General features: G+C 44.1%; 1 protein-coding gene across 11 annotated transcripts in view; it reads right to left on the reverse strand.

Annotated features, from left to right (window-relative positions):
- Window positions 1-20,820, reverse strand: part of UNC13B (unc-13 homolog B) — a 219,320-nt gene that overhangs the window by 37,718 nt on the left and 160,782 nt on the right. For all 11 annotated transcript variants that reach the window (XM_075447135.1, XM_075447133.1, XM_075447134.1 and 8 more), the window contains 5 exons: window positions 19,069-19,158; window positions 17,464-17,598; window positions 16,509-16,642; window positions 15,461-15,546; window positions 5,273-5,399 (listed from right to left, as the gene is read on the reverse strand). In XM_075447135.1, the coding sequence (XP_075303250.1) occupies window positions 5,273-5,399; window positions 15,461-15,546; window positions 16,509-16,642; window positions 17,464-17,598; window positions 19,069-19,158 (572 nt within the window). The remainder of the gene's footprint in view (window positions 1-5,272; window positions 5,400-15,460; window positions 15,547-16,508; window positions 16,643-17,463; window positions 17,599-19,068; window positions 19,159-20,820) is intronic.

Below are 20,820 nucleotides of genomic sequence, written 5' to 3' on the forward strand. Positions count from 1 at the left end.
AGCAAGTTACAGCAAGAAACAGAGCACCCCAACAAGACTCAGACAGTGCTGCTGTTTCAGCAAGTCTTGTGACAGCTTGCCACTGTTAGGTGTCTGAATGCTGTTCTCTGTGCATGCAGCCAAAGTTCCCCCAAATACTCCCACCTGTACACAAGCTACCAGTGAGCAGGTGCTGTACCAACACGTGGGCTGGACAAGCAGAACACAGCTCAGCCCAGCCCAGCCCAGCCTCCACAGATTGTTGGCCTGTGCTAGTTTTGTCCTTCTCGTCTGTCTTTCCTCTTTCTTCCTAACTTCTCCTTTTTCCCCCTCGAGCACCACGTTTAACTTTGCATCATCTCAGAGCATTTTGTCTTTTCTTCCTCTTTCACCCATGTGCCAGACAGGACAAGGGAGACCTCCAATACCACTATCTCTGCAGGCCAAGACAGCCGGCACACTGTCTTGCTGCCCATTTTGGTCTACCATCTTTCATATGATAGAGCTGCAAATGAGTGTAAATGGAGGAAAAGCAGTGTCTGTTTTCCAGCGCCCTTCAGCTGCTTCATCTGCGGATACAGACATATTTCTGGAGTGCCAGGAGGTAGAATCAAGGCTAGAAGTTTTCTGCACTTTAATCCTGCTCTCCCTTTTCCCAAGCCTTCTCTAGAACACTGTCCCACTTCTTTGAGCTACTGATTTCACTGTGAAGATTCTTGAGTACAATTAACTTCTGGTGATAGCATGGCACATCTGCTAGGGCTTGCAGGAAGCTGGCCAGCCCTGTAGGCAGCTTTTCATTGTTGTCTTTTAAAGCAGCACAAACTTAATTCATGCTAAGTGGTCAATCAACAGCTTTGGAGCATGGTCGAGTCCCCAAAACATTCAGCTCGTAGAAGCAGGACAGCAAGGTTTGTTTCTGTTCCCTCTCCTCACCTGGGAGGGTAAGATAAGTAGTAGAGCAGAATCCAAGAAGATAGTGAAACAGCCACTGCTGTATCTCAGGGAGATGCTTTACATGAGGCAGTGTCTGGAGCTACCTCCAGCACTGAACAAAAGGCTTCTATGCAACCTCACCTTGGCCAAACAGGCAAGGTGAGAAGCAGCTTCAGTGATGTGATCTTACAGCTGGTCATCCCTCTGTTCTCTGCTCTGTGGGACATTTTCACACAGTACAAAAAGGAGGGGTGGTGGTCGTGTGTGTCTGTGTTTAAGAAAAAACATAGCACTTACAGTTCTATTTAAATGTCTGTCTAGGATTTGTTGTGTGCAAGTGCCAACATACCACAGCTGAAGCAAATCTTAATTTCAAATATTACTAAACAGCATTCACAAGTAAGGAAAAAAGCACCCACGTGTGATTTCAGTCCATACAAAAGATTACTGTATGAGCTTCACAGAGTACAGCCTCCTCTAAACAGGCAGCTGTGTTCATAGAGATTGTGCTAATTATGGGCTGAGTTTGCAAAGAACATGAAAGCATGTGCCAGACATGAGAGCGAGATCAAGAGCAAATTCACAGACACAGCATACTAGATAGCCTTAAATACTCTCTACACTTTGAAATATAAAGCACATCAATGCTAATACTGGAAACTGTAACTGACACAGTGTTAAATGCCAACAGCAACCTGTCTATGCAGCCTTATTTAATATAGACAGCAACAGTGGAACATTGTCACAGACATATAGACTTCCTGCATTCTGGAAAAAATGCTTTTGAATGGCATTTCAGGCTCCTAAAAGCCAGCACGTTTCGGAGTCTGCTGCAAGTTTCTCAGGCTTTCAACGTTTTACTTTAAACTACAATAGCATATTTTAAAGCGACAACTCAATCCTTAGATGAGAACTCAGGCAGTTTATAAGGAAGCAGCTACACATCTTCCACCTGTTTCACTGTTCCCAGGCTGCAAGTTGCTGACCGCTTCATGTCATAGGTCCCTGCACAGGGAGGATTGCTGGTTTCTGCCAGAAGCCACAGATTTGACTCTGAGAAGCAGGGCAACTTCCTGATTATCATTCATCCTTAGTTATTGCACCACAGTCGTAAGAAAGGGCCATTCACTGTTGAGAACAGTCATTGCCCATTTTCATGGCTACCATAAGCTGCTATACAAAATCAAATGCACAGGTATTTTACTGTCTTACCAAATTATCTAAACAAAGGTGGCAAGGAAAAAGGTACTCCTCAGCGGCTGGTGGTGGTGTGCTTGCTCCCCCTCCCATTAAGAAAAGCATTACCTCCAGAGAGAGGTTTAATACGAATGTTTAAGTGCAAAGAGAACCACTTAGGTCAGATCAGGAAATTCTGTAACTACATTTGCAAAGCCAACCTCAACTTTGTCCTTTATAGGCTGTCAGGAAAACACAAGAGATATAAATCATCTATAAACACCAAAATGTGCTTTGAGCTGTAACACAAACCTAGAGCTATCTTAGACAAAATACCCCTTCTGCAGTGTTTTACTATCAGGCTGCTGAGCAAGTGAGGGGGGACTTTAACAACTATGAAGGCAACATATCCAAAATGATTTTCAAAATTATTTGCACATAAACTAATAATCTGATTTCATGCAGAAATAGCTGAAAAATATTGTTATATGGCAAAGATCTTCTTCCTCATCTGCTTTCATTACTGATCTGGAAGCAAACGCCGTAATGGCTCATGCACCAGCACACAAAACAGAGGCTCACGGTGTTGCTTCAGAGACATTCTGTGCTTGCAGGGGTCAGCACAGCCTGACTCAAGGCAGCACAGCCAACCTTGCCGAATGATGTTTGCACAGAATAAGCTTCAGTTCTGCCTGCCGGGAAAGGGAGCAGTGCTTTGTGACTAAATAAAAGTTTACCCATGTTGGTTGCACAACAGTAACGTAACACAAAAGGTTACAATTTCAGACTGGCCATGAGCCTGGCTCCTGTGGTCTCTGACTTTACAGGTGAATTAATCTTGGTCATTTGCTGTGCTGATGCATGGGGGTACCCAGCGAACATCCTGTTGGCCTTGGCAAGTGCAGTGGCAAGAAGGCAGGCAGGGTTTCAAAGAGTGAAAGAATAAATACTATGTTTGATTAAGTGAGCCAGAAGAATAAGACAAGATTTCAAAGGAAGGAATGCCTTCCCGCACCAGGGAGGAGGTAGTCTCCAGTACAGCTACAATACTAGCTGCATGCTAACATCAGTATTAAAACAAAATGTAGAACACTTCTTGTACATATCTAAAAAGCTAGGGTTTTTCAAAAACTGACACTTCACAGCTTTTAGCTGGCAGCTAAAAAGTGAAGAGAGGAAGTTCTGAGGATCCGCTCACAGCTATGTTGATACTTGGTTTCAGAAACTGCTGCTGAATTTCAGAAAATAAGGGGAGTATAAAAACTTCAGCTTCAGTAGTTTGGAGCCTTCCCTTTATTCAATCATATTCTCATAGTTTCAACATGAAAAGCAATTTTGTGGATAACTTCTTGTCTGTCGAGCAGACAGACAACTCAGCTGTTCTCTGGGCAGCAGCTTTACTTTCATCTAAAGAGTCTACTGATGTCCAAACCGGACACGTGGATTCATTGGTTTAAGGAAGGTTCAAAACTAAAAATTATTGCGATGAAGTAAATCAAAGGACAAGAGCACATTTCTGTATTGATACCAAGGGGATATTTCATGACTTGGGAAGGTTATGGTTGAAACAAACATCACCTGTGTCTGACAATGTGGCTATTGTACTAAAATAGAAGAGTGAAGTAACAAAGCTAGCGTCTGTAACTGTACACAAGCACTGAAGCTCTACCACAAAGGCCAGTAGAGCAGAACAGTCTGCAAAAGACTGCAGAACAAAACTGAGCATCATTATCCTGATTACACAGGAGAAAAGGAGAGATTAAGAATATCTGACGGCTTGCCTGAGACTGCACAGACTCAGAGGCACAGCAAAGAGAACAGGGCTCCTGAGACTGTCACTCCAGCACCCTGTTCACTGAGTTAATGCCTCCGGCTGACCTGATTTGTTAAGCAAGGCCCATAGCCCAAGCTGAGCAATTACACCAACTGCCTCAAGTTTTACTAGTATGCAGCTAGCACCAGGCTTGAGAGACCGCGTGGATCACAGGATGGGAAGAGAATTCAAAATGCCAAACTGGAAACACAGTCCAAGCGAGGTGGTTTTTTCAAAAGGGGCAAAGTGCAAAGTGCTTCGTGTAGACAGCAGTACACAGTCACATACAGGACAGGAAGAACAGCTAGGTAGGACACTCTGTTGAGTGTGCCTGGAGGGTGGCATGTGGCCCAGTGGAAGCATCATTAGTCAACAATAACACTGGTAGAAAAAATTTTAAAAGGCTGTTATCAACCCAGCATATGAGAGCAGCAGCACTGCCTGCAAGGCAATGCAAGGTCTAGATGAAACATTAGTATTGAAGTCTGGGTGTTGTATGTCCAGACACAGACAAGCTGGAGACAGGCCAGTAAACCTCGCTTCCAAGGAAAGCTGGGAACCAACGGGAACCGGCAGAAGACCAGGAAGGGACATGACAAAAGCATTTTACTCTTGTAAAACAGGAACAATTTGTTCTCAATGCCCAGGCTGGTAGGACAGGATATAACAAGCTCAAATCGAAAGTCTCTGAAAACCAGTTAAACACTGGTCAGAAAGAACACACCTGCTATTGCCTTAAGCCAAGTGTGGGACTCTAGCTACAGCATCTCTAGGTTGCTCAGACAACTTTTTGGGCTCATAAACCTTCTTCAGGTCTGAAATCTACTGCTCCTCTTTTAAAGTTAAATAAAAGTTGCGAACAATTGTTTAGAGCTTAAGATCAACAGCATATCTGATGTTTCCAACTACACCACCCGGTCTTGCTAAAAAAATGAAAACATTACTTTTACTTACAAATCCTGTTTTGTGTGTATACATATGACATTCACACACAGACACAGACATACATACAGTACATAAAGATAAAGCTCTATCTATCAACACAAGAATGTAAGCATACATCCAGAAGACTGCTGTTCAAGAACTGACCAAAGCCCACGCTGCAGGCACAAAGTGGCTTAAAGATTGTCCATGCCATTGCTAAAGCTACTGAGATCTTGGGAGATGCCCTAAAATAAGGGATTGAATTGTGTCAGAGACGGTAGCACCGAACACCAGAGGGGGCAAACACACACATAAACACAGAAAAGCAGCAGTGAAGAAATGGTGTATCATGAAGGCAGCCACAGGAGAACGAAACAACTTCCTTCCAGGTAACACAAGGAGAAAGATAGTGGGGATTCACTACAGGAGATATAACACACTCACGCTGGATATTCAGGCACTTTTCCCTTGAAGGCAGGCAGATCACGAACATACTCGTTGTACAGCCACTTTACTTTGAAGTGTAAATTCATATAGTCTGCACTTTTACACAGTCTGTGTTTCTCATGCTCTGTAAGGAAGGAAAAAAAGCAGTTAGGTCTGAATTCACAGCTATCACCGCATGAGGCACATGTTATAAAGCACATCCACAGTATGCAATGGTTTTGAGGATGAAGCACCTATAGAGCCACAAAATCTTCACGACACAGGACTTTGGCGGCAGGCAGGGGTTCTTGGTGGTTGGCCATTGGGGCTCTGCAGCTTATTTCTGTAGCTCTGATTAATACTTCTATTTGTTAAAGACTTTTTGGTTGTCAAAGCAATAAAAATAGAGCAATCTTTTATGGTCTTTCCATTTAACATATGACAGTCCAGATTTCGTCTTTGCAGGAAACAAATCAAGAATGAACAGATTTGCTCTCCTTGGATATAAACAAAGGCAATACCAACATGTTACACTACATCCTCTAAGAGACAAGAGTATAAAGCATGAAGTTCTTCAGAGTTTGATAGTGTGAGTCACAACCAAGTTCAAATGAGCTACACAAGAGCTGGAGCCGTCCCTGATCCCCAGTTTGGAGAAACTCATAACATTTCTCTTTCAGAAGGCAACCGTTTTCTTATTTTTATTGCCTTCCTGGACAGTCCACTGAAGCGACCCATGGGTATCTACCTGCTGCTGAGCCTCTTCCTCCTGACAGGCTTCATGACATTTATGTACCCAGGCTATGCCAGGACAATGCAGTTCCTCCCTGTATAATGCACATACCTCCACAACATGACCCTTGCCACACACCTGTGCCGCTAAAGCACTTGCCCTGCTCAGATCTATGTTTCTGCAGAGATATCTCTCTAGACCACTGCTCCCCCTTCTCTCTCACAAGGAACGTATGCTCCATGTCTTTGCTCTCAAGGTCCTTCGCAGCCTACATCCCCACTGCCATCTTTCAGAAGTTGACTTCCACCTCTGATCAGCCTATAATCCCTGGTTTTAAACTACTTGTTAAGTTCTCTCAAAAGCATCTCTATGCTTTCTCCCAAGCCACCCGTCATGTGCTTACACAGGCAGCTCCTTCTACTGCACTGCTTTTCCTCAAAATCCTCCCTGAAAATAATACAATTAATTTCTTTTTCATGATGCTAAGAGGACTCAGCAGCCTGCTGTTGCCTGCACTGCAATCCTGAATAATCAGCTGTCCAGTTCTGCACCCTTGCTCCCTAGTGCCACTCGTCTATATCCATCTGTCTCTTCTGCCAAGCTTCAACAGCACAAATACTCTTCGTGCCAGCCTGCTGCATTCACTCCAGCACCACAGCAAGCTGCTTGTCCATGACTACAGTGTGAGATATGAGACTCAAACATGCATGATTTTGCCATAGACTCATGGCTCTCTTTCCCAAAATCTGACTTTAGGCTTGTCTTCCTACCTTTTATGTGGTTACCTCATTATTGATGTAACTTTCCAAGAGCATCATGTGTAGACAGGATCCTGCCGTGTTAAAAAAGTTGAAGTCTTTCTCTTAACTTTGAATGGCTTTAATCTAGGACTTTGGTACAAGCATCCAGTTACTGGGGAGATATACGCACACACGAATAATACACACTCAGATATTCACCAGCAGAAGATACGTCTTAATGACATAAAATAGCCCCAGTTTTCTAATCAGCTACCTGACAGACAAGCTTATTTTACAACATTTACATCTACTTTCAAGTAAATGTGAATCCTTGTACCTATTTCAAAACATTAAGAAACTTCCACATCTCTCCTGAAGCTTTGGCACTATGCACAAGAAAGGCCAAGTAAATTAGAAATTATTCAACTGAAAACACAAAAAACCAAACAACTTTTCATGCACAATCACTCCATAAGCCTTGTCAACTCACAAGTATTGGGAAACTCCAGAGAGTTGTTTGCAAGCCTCTGTAACAGTGTAATACATATTTCCTTCTAATTCACAAGTAGAGATCCACACAGATACAGCCTCAAAAAACCAGAAATCCAACCTGTGTTTTAAAGAAATTAAAATGTCCAGTATCCAAGAGACATAGTCCCCAGGGGCGATGGTGTTCAATGGACAAAATACTTTACATGTGCTACTATTTCACATAGAATCACATAGAATCATAGAATTATAGGTTGGAAAAGACCTCTAAGATCCTAAAGTCCAACCGTCCACCCAACATCACCATGCCTACTAAACCATGTCCCGAAGTGCTACCTCTACATGTTTTTTGAACACCTCCAGGGATGGTGACTCCACCACCTCCCTGGACAGCCTGTTCCAATGCCTGACCACTCTTTCACTAAAGAAATTTTTCCTAGTATCCAATCTAAACCTCCCCTGATGCAACTTAAGGCCACTGCCTATAGTCCTATCGCTAGTTGCTTGGGAGAAGAGACCAACACCCACCTCACTACAACCTCCTTTCAGGTAGTTGTAGAAAGTGATAAGGTCCCCCATCAGCCTCCTCTTCTCCAGGCTAAACAGCCCCAGCTCCCTCAGCTGCTCCTCGTAAGACTTGTTCTCCAGACCCCTCACCAGCCTTATTGCCCTTCTCTGGACATGCTCCAGCACCTCAATGTCCTTCTTGTAGTGAGGGGCCCAAAACTGAACACAGTACTCGAGGTGCAGCCTCACCAGTGCCGAGTACAGGGGCACAGTCACCTCCTTACTCCTGCTGGCCACACTACTGCTGGTACAAGCCAGGATGCCGTTGGCCTTCTTGGCCACCCACGCACATTGCTGGCTCATGTTCAGCCGGCTGCTGACCAACACCTTCTTTTTCCCACGGGCAGCTTTCCAGCCACTCCTCCCCAAGCCCGTAGCGTTGCATGGGGTTGTTGTGACCCAGCTGCAGGACCCAGCACTTGGCCTTGCTGAACCTCATACAGTTGGCCTCAGCCCATCGATCCAGCCTCTCCAGATCCCTCTGCAGAGCCTTCCTACACTCGAGCAGATCGACACTCCCGCCCAATTTGGTGTCATCTGCAGACTTACTGGGGGACCACTCAACCCCCTCATCCAGATCATTGCTAAAGTTGTTGAACAAGACCGGACTCAAAACTGAGCCCTGGGGAGCACCACTTGTGACTGGCCGCCAGCTGGATTTAACTCCATTCACCACCACTCTCTGCGCTTGGCCATTCAGCCAGTTCCTTACCCAGTGAAGCGTACACCCATCCAAACCATGGCAGCCAGCTTCTCCAGGAGGATGCTGTGGGAAACAGTGTCAAAGGCCTTATAAAAGTCCAGGCAGACAACATCCATAGCCTTTCCCTCATTCACCAGGAGGGTCACCTGGTCATAGAAGGAGATCAGGTTGATCAAGCAGCACCTGCCTTTCATGAGCCCATGCTGGGTGGGCTTGATCCCCTGGTTGTCCTTCACATGGCTGGTGAGCGCACTCAGGATGAATCGCTCCATAATGTTTCCCGGCACCGAGGTCAGGCTGACAGGCCTGTAGTTCCCAGGATCCTCCTCCCGGCCCTTTTTCTAGATGGGTGTTAAATTCACTATCCTCCACTCATCTGGGACCTCCCTTGTTAGCCAGGACTGCTGATAGATGATGGAGAGTGGCTTGGCCAGCTCCTCTGCCAGTTCCCTCAGCACTCCTGGGTGGATTCCATCCAGCCCCACAGACTTGTAAGCATCCAGGTGGCATAGCAGGTTGTTAACTGCTTCCTCCTGGATTATGAGAGGTTTGTTCTGCTTTCCTTCCCTATATTCCAGCACTGGGGGCTGACTACCCTGGGGAAAACCAGTCTGACTAATTTAAAGACTGAGGCGAAGAAGGCATTAAGTACCTCAGCGTTCTCCTCATCCTTGGTGGCAATGTTCCCCCTCTCATCCAATAAGGGATGGAGACTCTTCTCGGCCCTCTTTTTGCTGTTGCTGTATTCATAAAAACATATTTTGTTGTCCCTTACAACAGTGGCCAGCCTGAGTTCTAGCTGAGCTTTTGCCTTTCTAATTTCCTCTCTGCACAACCTAACGAGACCCCTGTACTTGAGTCGCCTGCCCTTTCTTCCATAGGTGGTAGACCCTCCTTTTTTCCTGAGTCCCAGCAAGAGTTCCCTGTTCAGACAGGCCGGTCGTCTTCCCTGCTGGTTCACCTTGCAGCACATGGGGACAGCCTGCTCCTGCGCCTTTAAGACTTCCTCCTTGAAGAATGTCCAGCCTGCCTGGACCCCTTTGCCCTTCAGGACTCTCTCCCAAGGGACCCTCTCAGCCAGCATCCTGAACAGCCAACATCTGCCCTCCGGAAGTACATGGTGGTGGTTTTGCTGGCCCTCCTCTTAACTTCACCTCGAACCGAGAACTCTATCATTTCATGGTTGCTAAGCCCAAGATGGCCTCTGACCACCAGATCTCCCACCAGTTTTTCTCTGTTAGTATACAGCAGGTCTAGTGAGGCACCTCCCCTGGTAGGCTCATGTACCAGCTGCGTCAGGAAATTACCTTCCACACACTCCAGGAACCTCCTGGAGTACTATGATCCGTTACATGTATTATGATCCATTACTCTCCACAGTGAATTTGCTTGTATGGAGCCAAGGAAAGACCATTCCTGTTTTACATTAATAAATCTAGAATCTTTCTTGAGAGCTAAGGATGTATGAGTATACTCGGTGTCCAAACTGCTGACCTCGCTCAAGAACAACTGCAGAAAAAAATGCAAAGCTCTCTTCACAGATCTAAAACTAGAAACAAACACAGCAGTAACTGTGCCCACTTAGCTCCCTGTGAGAGTGAGGAAATCAATGGGCAATTATAACTTCATTAACTCTGATTTGCGCTGCCACCCAGGTGCTGTTCCCGCATGGGGAAAATGCTGTTCCTGCAGAGGGAGGGCCTGACTTGGAGGTAAAATGGACTCAGATAGGATTTATTTCCTCAAAATTATGCAGTGCACTAAAAGCAAGTAATTCACGCCTTTTCCTGTTTACTAGAACATTTAAAACACTACTAAGTTGCAGAAGAGGAAGATGCAAAGCAGCCACAGAAGCATAAGCCCAAGGACTGCTGCTAGGACTACCTAGCCATCTACGCATTAAAGGAGAGGCTTGACACCAAGGGGATAAAACTACAGGAAAAGGAAAGAAAGAGAGGTCTTACCACCATAAAACAGAACTTTACGTATGCGAAAGAAAGGTTGAGCTTGTGACAGAAAAAAGACAAAAGTGAACTGTAACAGCTCAAACATGCAGGACAACGAAGAAAACCAACCAAGCCCAAAGATCTCCTCATCCCCAACATCTCGTACCATCTGTCTTCCCCCCTTCAATGCACCCTGCATGGTTTTGATCAGCTTTTTTTCTTTGTGAAGGGAAATGTTTAAGAGCACTTGAAGGTGACATGGAAACACATCAGCTAGAGGTGTACTTTGAAAACCCATTTAAAAAAAGTAACGAGCACAGGAGCCATCAGTCTTAGCACATTTCTGTTCTGCTTTATAACCTGCTGGCTTTTAAAGAGCTTAACGCCAGCAACAGCGGAAGAGCGCACAGACATTTTGCAGCAACTGCTGTGTTTTATCCTGAGAAGACTGCAGAGTTCTGTAAGTCTCTCAAATTTCCTCAGCAGATTTCATCTGCATACAGTCTCCTCCGGAGAAGAGCTTTTAGGGTCACCAAGGCCATATTATTAAGGCATTAAAAGGGAACCGCTTCCTAGCAGCACACTTTCTAGTGTCATGTCTAGTTCTGTTTTTCAGGCAGAGAACAAGAGTTCCACCACATGCTTAATCTGCAGATCATCTTCTTGATTGTCAGCCTGCTCTCCATGGGTTAATTCCTAGCAAATAATGCCGAATTTCTGCAAAGAAACTCTAATAGGTCCTGAGACTGTTAAAGCATTAACACTTTAGACAGCTGGCATCTGTGTGCGCATCTGATCCCCCTCCCCTTATTAGAAGTGAGAATGTGGCAGAACGATTTATTTCAAACCTGCCTGCCAAGTCTACTCAGTCTCTCTTCCTAACAGAGACACTTCCAATTTACAACCCTCCTAATGCTGATGTGTCCAAAATAAGATGAAACGTTGCTGTCAAGGATGACATTGATACTATGTTACTGTCTTTTAACGTCTTCCTAATAAAGGAAAAGCAGGAGACCTCTTTCCTTGGGGTGTTTGTGCTTTCCAGGTCACACAAGTTTCACAAAGGACAGCAAGAAAACTAGTAACTCCAGTTACCAGTGGGCTCACAAGGCGGTTATCCAGCTGTTGAGTACCAGTTAGCGTCCCAGTGGTGGAGCTAACTCTTTGACTCGGAAAAACCATCCTCTACACTACAGTGACTCCAGGATAGCACGATCTTGCCAGCGAAGTCTGGGCCACACAGCATGTCTATCCCATCTGTTTTAGTCTTGGGCTGATGGGGAGTAAGGGACACTTCTCAATGCCTCGTTCTGTACTGCCTTCACCAGCAAGGAGGGAAGGGACAGGTCTGCTGTTCACAGTGCCCTGAGCTGCCACTGCTTTGGGGGAGAGAGAGAATAAAACCAGCAGAGTAGATCTTGGAGCTTCTGCAGTGTCTCAGAAGCTGGGTCTCCTTAGGGAAGATGAAGGCATAAGACAGGTCTGCAGTGCACCTGCCTTCCAGCAGTCAAACACACTGCTGCCGTGGCTACGGCTACCAGTTACTAAATATATTTTAAACAGAAAATAGGTGTTTCATCTTCGTGACTTGAACATTTTACACATTAGCAATCTAACCCTGCAGAAGGTGCCCAAAGAACACATGCTGCAGCATCCAGAAGTTAGCAAGATTTCTGCTTGTGAAGCCCCTAAGCACTATATTCTAGGTATAAATTAGCATTTATATGTTACCCTGCACAGGCTGCATAGTGCACATGGGGGTAAGCTCCATCTGGGAGAGGCAGTTAGCTGCCACCCACGGGGAAAAAGGAAAACAGCTCACACAGCCAGGCACTGCTCCCCAGCTCAGAGAAGCCATTTCCCACCTAGGCCTCCCAGCTCTCTTCCACACTGCGTACTGGAGAGCAACGTGGAAGCATCAGGCTGGAAGGAGGGAGGGGACAGTCTCACACAGCCAGGCCCACAATCTTTTGACACCAAAGCCATTTTATGGCCTTTAAGCTAGAAGAAAATTTACTTCCACTGCAGAGTGAAAGGGCCAGAGACACTCAAGCATCACCCCAGCCAGGAGGGAAGGAACAGAGCCACACATGAACTGGAGCTCTGACCTCAGCAGTTAATTCTTCATCAGACATTATCTACATCATAATGCCTGCGATTCAGCAATGGGACTATTGCCCAGAACTGCTCAGTGTATCTGGTATTGCCAAAAAACAACTGGAGTGACTAGTCAGAATAGGAGTCTCCTTACAGCACACACCCTCCATTTCCGCAGCAGCAGTACGGTCTTCCAAGCCGTCTTTGCAGATCTGCTCATCACTGGCATAAAACTACAGAACACTAAAGCTAATATTAGCAACTACATCCAAAGTGCTAAAACTACGGGAAACAGATGAAAGTCTTTCCCTACTCACAACTATAAACTCTACCAAGGAGCATGAACTTACCACTTGGGGAGGTGAATGAGCTCATGTTATCCAGGACTTGGGAACAGAACATAAGGGAAAATATCATGAAGAAAGCTAGAAGTAAGTGTTATACTCTGGGTTCATGTGCACATATCTCCACAAAACAGATTATGTTTTGTTGCAGAGAGCTCCTGATGCATACAGATCTTGGAGCACACCAGAAATGTACCCAGGGATTACTCCACACGCTGGCAAAGACATGAATACGAAACTCTTGGTGTAGGTAAACTGGTAGACAAATTAGCAACTCAAACTGAGAAATGACAGAGCCAAGAGCTGAGGACAGCAAATCTAATCATCATCCTTCACATCACTTAATCTGTTTCCTTTAATCCTTTTTTCCCCCCCTCATTTAAAAGAAACGCAGCGAGCTAATCCAATCATCTGTATTTAAAATACACGTACTCAGGGCTGTAACTGAACTACTGTAGAGCTTCTTCTAAAGGTTATCTCTGTAAATTTCTGGAGAGCAAAGCAGTGAGGAATCACGCTTGCCTGAAATAGAACTCTGCACCCTGTGGATTTCTTGAATATCTATTTGGAAAAGACACACAGCAACACAGACTCTATCATTGTTCAATCCTTCTGCAGGACTGGCACAGCTAAAGTACAAATATATGTACCACGCAATTTTTCAGCTTTCATTCAAAATGCAAACCCTTCCCAGTCCATCAGCCGCCCTTGCGTCAACTTTTCTCATCAAGAAATGCTTTGAAGAGGGATGCTCTTTCAGCAACTATTTCCTATGCACTGATGTACTCATGGGTGGAAGCATTATGCCAATCCTTCTCTTAAGAAGCTCACAAGTGACCAGAAGGATGTCGGGAAAAGCTAAAATAAGCCCAGATTCAGCAGGGGGGACAGAGTCAAAGGGGACTCTATGAGATGCAAACAGAGAACACCTGGGAGGCAGAGTTAACCTGGCCACTGGCAATCACATAGAGCCATTTAAAAGAGGGAGGTGGGGGGGAAATTAAAGTCATGTCCCCTTTGACAGTCAAATTCACATACGCAATCAGTAACCCTTTTAGAGCTGCATTTTGGATACAACAGGGAAAGGGCGTCTTAGGAAAGTCAGCAACCAGATCTGGAGAGATCCAGTTCTCATGGCTGCTAATAAAGGAGGAAGATCTGGCACTTTCAACATGCTGAAGAGCAAACTGCATTATAAATTCGTGAGGGTGAGTGCACAGGGTTTAAATAAGCACAAAATGGAAAGGGGAGCCAAAACGGTTTGAATGAGCAGAAAGTGAACATGAAGTTACCACAGTTGCCTTATCTCTAACACATGAGCAAATAGCAACAGTAAAAGAGTCTTCAACATAGTTACTAGGTCTCAATCCTTCCCAGTGTCTGTCCTTACATTGACATGACCTCACAAGACAAAGGCACTGTGGGGGTACAAGCATACATAAAAAGTTCCTAACACAAAAGTGAGAATGTTTCATCCAGAACCTGCAGCCTGCTGAATTCAAGCCTAGAGCTGCCAAAGGGTGTCCCCCCACAGCACAGTCTCTACCCCTGTTGCACTGACAGAGAGTAAGAAATAGACGGAGTCAATCTTCTTCTCTCACAGAGCAACCCCACAGACTGTGAAGAACAAAATGCAGGAAACTCTCTCAGCTGACAGTTTTTTTCCAGCAGTTTGAATTAAGAGCCTAATGGGCTGGCACTCCCATAAGTGAGCCTTGATCAAACTGTGAGCAAATGGATTGAGCACGATTTTGTGAGTGACCAAAAGCAGTAACATGACAGGAATTCAGCTAGCATGCCATAGGCAGCCCTGGCACTTCTGTTTTTTCATAATATCACCTTACAGATGATCAGAAAACCTGACCCTGCAAAATACTGGGAAAACAACTGCTACCGTAGCTGCAGACCTGGTGGGAGTTGGATGTTCTCCGAACCTTGGAAGAAGCGGATTGCACTGTGCAAATGAATTTCCAGAACTACAAACAAGTGCAGAAACTGCAATTGACAATCAGAAGCGTACTCCAAGCAGTGGAATTCCTTTCCAGGAGTTTGCTAGGCTCTCCGTGCCTAACTCCTTTTTAAAAACAGTAAAATTCTTCTTTTAGTAGAAGGCTGGTGAAATTATGTAAATACTCATTCAAAATGAAGATGTCTGCAGCAGGATTTGTTCTAACAGCATGTTTTTGCCAGTGGCTTAGACCATCTACACTGTATCATTCAGGGAACTACAGACATGGCACAACCCAGAGTCCACCTACTTCTCCAGCCCTTTCTACCACTTGTACATTGCAGAAAGATGCTGCTGCTGATCTAAGCCATCAAATCCTCAGGCCAAGGCAAAATTCTCATTTCAAACCAGCTAGGATGAAAATGAACGGCTTGCAACACAGCCTGGCACACAGGTCTAGAGCTTATGCAGATCCCAGCCTCAATTCTCACCCATAAAGCAGCTGTCACAAACAAACCACTAGAAATCCCTACTCCAAACAGTGGTGCTACTAATGTGCTTAAGCCTCATTTAAACCCAATGGATGTCGAACAAGAGATCAGCAACAAGTCAGATGGCAGCAGTGAGGAATTCTCTTACCTTCCATGGCATACTTCATATCCTGGGCAAAAAGACTCCACATCACCTCCGCGCTGATCTTCCCAACAGCAAGCTCCTGAGGAAACCTGAGGGGACATTTGGGAAAGGCTTTCACACATAACAGAGCAAAGGGCTCTTTTTTATTCAGCTCTGAGTTAAACTACAAGCTGAAAAGCTCAACATTACAGACATTTCCTTTATCATAGATAAATGACCAGGTGGAAACTGGACATCATGGACTGGACTCTGTGGCACAGATTAAATAACCTGAAAACAACACTGCTATTGAGACTGTTTTTACACAAAAAGCCAGGCCCTGGATGTCCCTCCTAGAAAAGATGCATACAATAATTCTGGGAATGTGATCTCAACGCCCTTGCACCTTTTTCCCCTTTCTTGTCCATATTTCTTTTTTTTCATTTTTTTCCTTTTTGCCTAGGGTTACTAGCCTGACAGGTGAACACTAACCAGGTGTCCTTGCCATGTTAAATCAATAATCACCAGGGCACAATCCAGCTCTTTGCGTATAATACCTTGTTAGATATCTCCCTCTCTCCTGCCCTGTGGGACTGCTGGAGGAGTATCCACCGGTTAAACAGACTGGTTTCAGGTTCCTTTCCAATGCTGTGTCAACCCCACCCAATGCCGTCTCCTAGCGCTGCACCGAACACCACGTTGCTAAATCACAGCGTAAGGTATTGTCACCATGGCACCACTGTGTGCTTTAATGCGCATCCCAGAACTGCTCAACGTCAGAAAAAACCAAAAGAACTCTCACCCCATTTTCAGGTGCCTCCCTGAGTTCAGGATTGTAATAATCAGGGTGTTTGTGCTCGAACGCCATCGTAACTGAACCTTTTGAAACTCCTCCATCCCAATCAAAAAGAGTTATTTATATAGACAGAGACAGATAAGACAGAGAGACAGACAGACAAGATAAGTACTTCTATAAATACACAAATGACAGAAGAGATAGAAAGCAGTTTAACAAATAAAGCAGAGCACACAGAGACTAGTATTAGCCATGCAGGACACTGAAGATTCTTACTGATTCAAGACTGGGGTGTAAGAATTCTTATCCTCTTCTATGATGGAAACTATCAAAGTGATGAGCTTGGGCCAGAAATCCAGGTTCCTGATGCTGGGGCCCTGTTCCTCAGGAGGAAGGTCTTGATTTTTGTTCTGGGAAGGAAGCCGTTGGTAAACCAGTGTAAATTTAAATGGGAAAGAAATAGCTGACAAATGTAGTTCACCATACAAACTCCAAACACTAATTACCTGTGTACCCTTTCTTCTGCAGAGCTTAGAATCATTAATGTCTGCTGGCAACTTGCATGATCTAATGTAAAACACAGTAACACGCCAAACCACGTTGCTTACTGGTGGCCTCAAACCCATATAATCCATGTTTTGCCATTTACCATGCCAAGAGCTGGCTAGGCTCCAGGAGACCTGCTGAGACAGCGTTTGCTCTAAGCTTGTTGCTAACACTTGCTTTTTAGGTGCCTGGGTTGATGACTATATCCACGTTGACACATTGTGTGTACATTACTGCGGTGTGGCCAGCAGAGCTCTCCTGGATTTCCAAACAATTTGTGTCTAGAGGTACCTGCTAAGCCCAGTGCAGGACAACGGATGCCAGAAAACAAGACAAAACGTCACTGCTTGAGGTTTGTCTCTGCTAAAGACAGTTATCCTGACCAGTCTACATTTGGTCTAATAAGCTTTTGCTCACTCAAAGCTGCATCCAACATTCTCTTCACAAATAACTGCTCATGAAATAAAATAGCTGAGACTGGCAAAATGGATCATAATTAGTTAGCGTAAAACACTTATCATCCTCCACTTACTAATTAGTGCTCATTAATTGATTACAAGCTTTCCGCATTCAGAAGATAACAAGTCACATAATTTTGTGTTCGCTTTTTATATTAATTAGTATTCTTGTTATTATCATAAGAAAATCAGAAACTTGGATTTCTGCCCATTTATCAGCTACTCACAGGATCTGTCTGGTACTCGCGACTGTACAGCTCATGACAATTGTTGAAAATGTACTCGTAGGTGGAGTTGAGACAAGCTTTTACACAGTCCTTTACTACCTGGCTGGCTCGGGGTGGACTCTGCAGCTCTTGGACCTAGCAAGGAGACAAGAGAGAGAGTCAAACAAAGTACTGTTCATGAATCAGACTGGGAAAGAACAAGTCACTGGGGTTTGGGAACTACCCAGGAGTTGGTGGATCTGCTTTCAGCGACATGTGCTATCGGTGACCTGAAAACATGAACGGGTCGATCCCCCCCAGGCATGAAATGGCAGTGACAACACTTCTGTCCCTGCAGGATCATTTGGAGCATAAAAGAGATTCTGAAGTGCCAGGGAAGATTCTTCAGAATAAATAAATCATGTGGCTTGATATGTGTATAATCTGAGCCAAGCACACACAGTTTCTGCTAAATCTATAGGATTTTGCTACGAAGCCAGTGAGCAGTCTTTTCAAATATTGGAAGAACGTGCAACAGACTAGTGGAGCACATTATATCCGATCCGGAAAGTCTTGCTGAAGACCGAACACTTGCATGCCTCTAAATACAGTAACTTTCTTCAAGGAAATCTTTCTTCACAAGCTTCACTGAATTTTAAAGCACACCAGAATAGTTAGGGACATGCCAATTGAGACACCTTGTCCTCTTGCAACAACAGCTCTTTTCATTATTTCATTGCTAGGTTGCTTTAGAAAAACACTGCAGGGTTACTTTAAACTAAACAGATACACAGGCATCACCCTGCAAATAAAACTATAACCTGAGATAATTCTGATATTGTCACTACCTCTCAACTTTTTGGAGTATTTCTATAAAGCAAACTTTCAATACAGACATATTGTCTGAATGAACACTTAGAAAATAGAGTTCTAAAACATCATTTACCCTAGAGCTTAAGGGTAAAATATTAAGCACTTCCTGAAATAGCTCAAATTAAAGACTTGCTTTGTTTTGATATGATAAAAATTACTAAGTGACATGTGCTAGCCTACAACAGTATTTTTAAAAAAGTTTAGAAACAAAAATTAGGAATTAAAAATAATCTCATTACACACTGCTACACCAACTAACTTAGCTACAGAACCTGCACATTAGCATGCACATTAACTCTCTTGGATCTCTACTGAGAGATACTACCTTATTTCAGTATCTTACCCTCCAAGAAATAAATTTTAAAATATTTACTAGATAAAAGATGCTGAAGAGATGGTAGTGACTGATAAATGTTACAGACAGTTTTCAAGAAAAGCTTCTTAATGTTATTAACAAAAGTAAATTATCTTCCTAAAACCAGACAATTTTCTTTTTTGCTCTTTTTTTTTAAAAATTATTTTGTGCCCTATTTATAAGTGAAGAACCCCAGGGAAAAAACAGCTTTAACTTTCATGATGCAAAATACAGTGAAGTAGAGATAAAACGTGGATATTTATTACATGGTCAGCAGAAGATCTCCATTTTCCTTAAGTGTCTAAAGCACAATGATATGAAATAATAGTCTGAAAATGCGAAAGTAACTCTGGCAAAAACTGCAGAGGCTCCATTCCCATACCCACGCACAACACTACCTTCATCCTGAAAAAAGTGATGCTGGTCAGCAAATCCACTGTAGACTTCAGATCTTGCAACCGCTCACGGCTGCTGGCTGGGAAGTTATTCTGTTGATAGAAAAGGGAAATCCTGTTGGAAAGCACAGTCAGATCCATGCAAGGCTTCAAGCATGTGCTAAATAAGGAAAGTGTCTTGGAAACATTTCTTGCTTGAGAAGCTTGTACCAGTCAAAACAATGCTCAATAAATAAGGCCTTTTTGCTGCAGGAGCTTATCTGCTTAATTAAATAGCTTCTTATATGAATGTAAAGTTTGCGGATGCCAGGAAACTGAGAATCCTCGATGGCAGGAGATCTCTCCTTGGCTTTGGAAGGAGCAGGCAGGCAGCAACAGCCTCACCAGTGGCAGCGCTGGCCTCCCACCTGAGGATGCTCGTGCGTGCCCTTTCCTTTCTGCACTCACCGCTTGGATTTTGGCTTTTCTTCTGAGACACGAAGAGGTGTGGTATATTAGCAACCTCTCCAGAGAAACAAACTGGACTGAGAAGGGAAAATAAGTGCTGTTCCCTGTCAGAAGTCATCATAATCACCCAGTCCCCTGTAAGATCCAATCTGCCAAGATAAGCATTCATTCTTCCGTGCCTCCTTTCCTCTAATGCATTTATTTTACATACTCTGCCCACTGCCCTGCTGTTCGTAACAGTAGTTTCCTCTTCTACTCTCTGGATTCCACTGAAATAAGAAGTGTCATTGTCCCTTCCAGATACAATACATATGTGCGCACATATATATACACGTAAATGCATATGCTGAATGCAGCAAGCTGTGCTTCTTGCAAGAGACTGTTCCCTTTCTAACCTCAGGCACTGTGCCCTTTCCTACATTCCCACTCTCTCCTTCTTGTGTCCTTTAACAGCACTCATGTTGCTCAGCATGTTCTTACACTCAGGCTGATGGGACTGGTTTTGCTGCAAGCAAAATAGCAAAGGCAACCTGCACTTGGATAGTCTCTTCATATCTGCACATTCAAAAACTGTTAGAGACAAAGGTAAAAAGGGTGGAGGGGAACACGTTTTCATTTATTACTGAGGACTTGGAGAAAAATATGCTGTCTCTTGGCAGGAATTGATTATTGCTGCAGTTCAGCTAACCACTGCAAGCCATTTAATGCTCTTTACGATCATTCGTAGACGCTCGTTCCTAGACAATTTTCCTTCTAAACTTAAGTTGCCCACACATGGACTCTCTGGCACTCAGAGTATTTACCAAAACCAAAGACTTCTGCAGGTCAAGATTTAAACACAAACCATTGGATGAATGTTGGGGACTGAATGTATGCTCTTGATTAGAACATGATTAGCAGAAATTCAGCCTCCTCTATTCGCATGTCAGCTAGCGACCAACCACAAAAAAGAACAGCTGACATGCATACAGAATAACTGCATGTGCTCACAAAACATCAGAATAATTATTCAGAGGGTGACTTGGAGCTACTCTTGAGAGGGCTCTACCTCTCCCCTCCTCACCTGCCACGCTGCCCTGGAAAGAACACAAACTGGTTTGACACTTTCTTTTTCACAAATCTACACTGCTGGCTATTCATGGTTTTAAATGCTTACAAATAGCTTGACTAAATTAGGAGAAGGGGGAGGCTTAATCTGGGTAATTTAAGTTGTAAATTGCCATCTCCTGTCTCAAAAACTGGAAAGTAACACCTTTTTCTTCCAATAATTACTAAGAGCTCCCAAATTGTTTCATCCATTTCTCTAAA

This window comes from Opisthocomus hoazin, chromosome Z (assembly GCF_030867145.1).
Source record: "Opisthocomus hoazin isolate bOpiHoa1 chromosome Z, bOpiHoa1.hap1, whole genome shotgun sequence".
NCBI lineage: Eukaryota > Metazoa > Chordata > Aves > Opisthocomiformes > Opisthocomidae > Opisthocomus > Opisthocomus hoazin.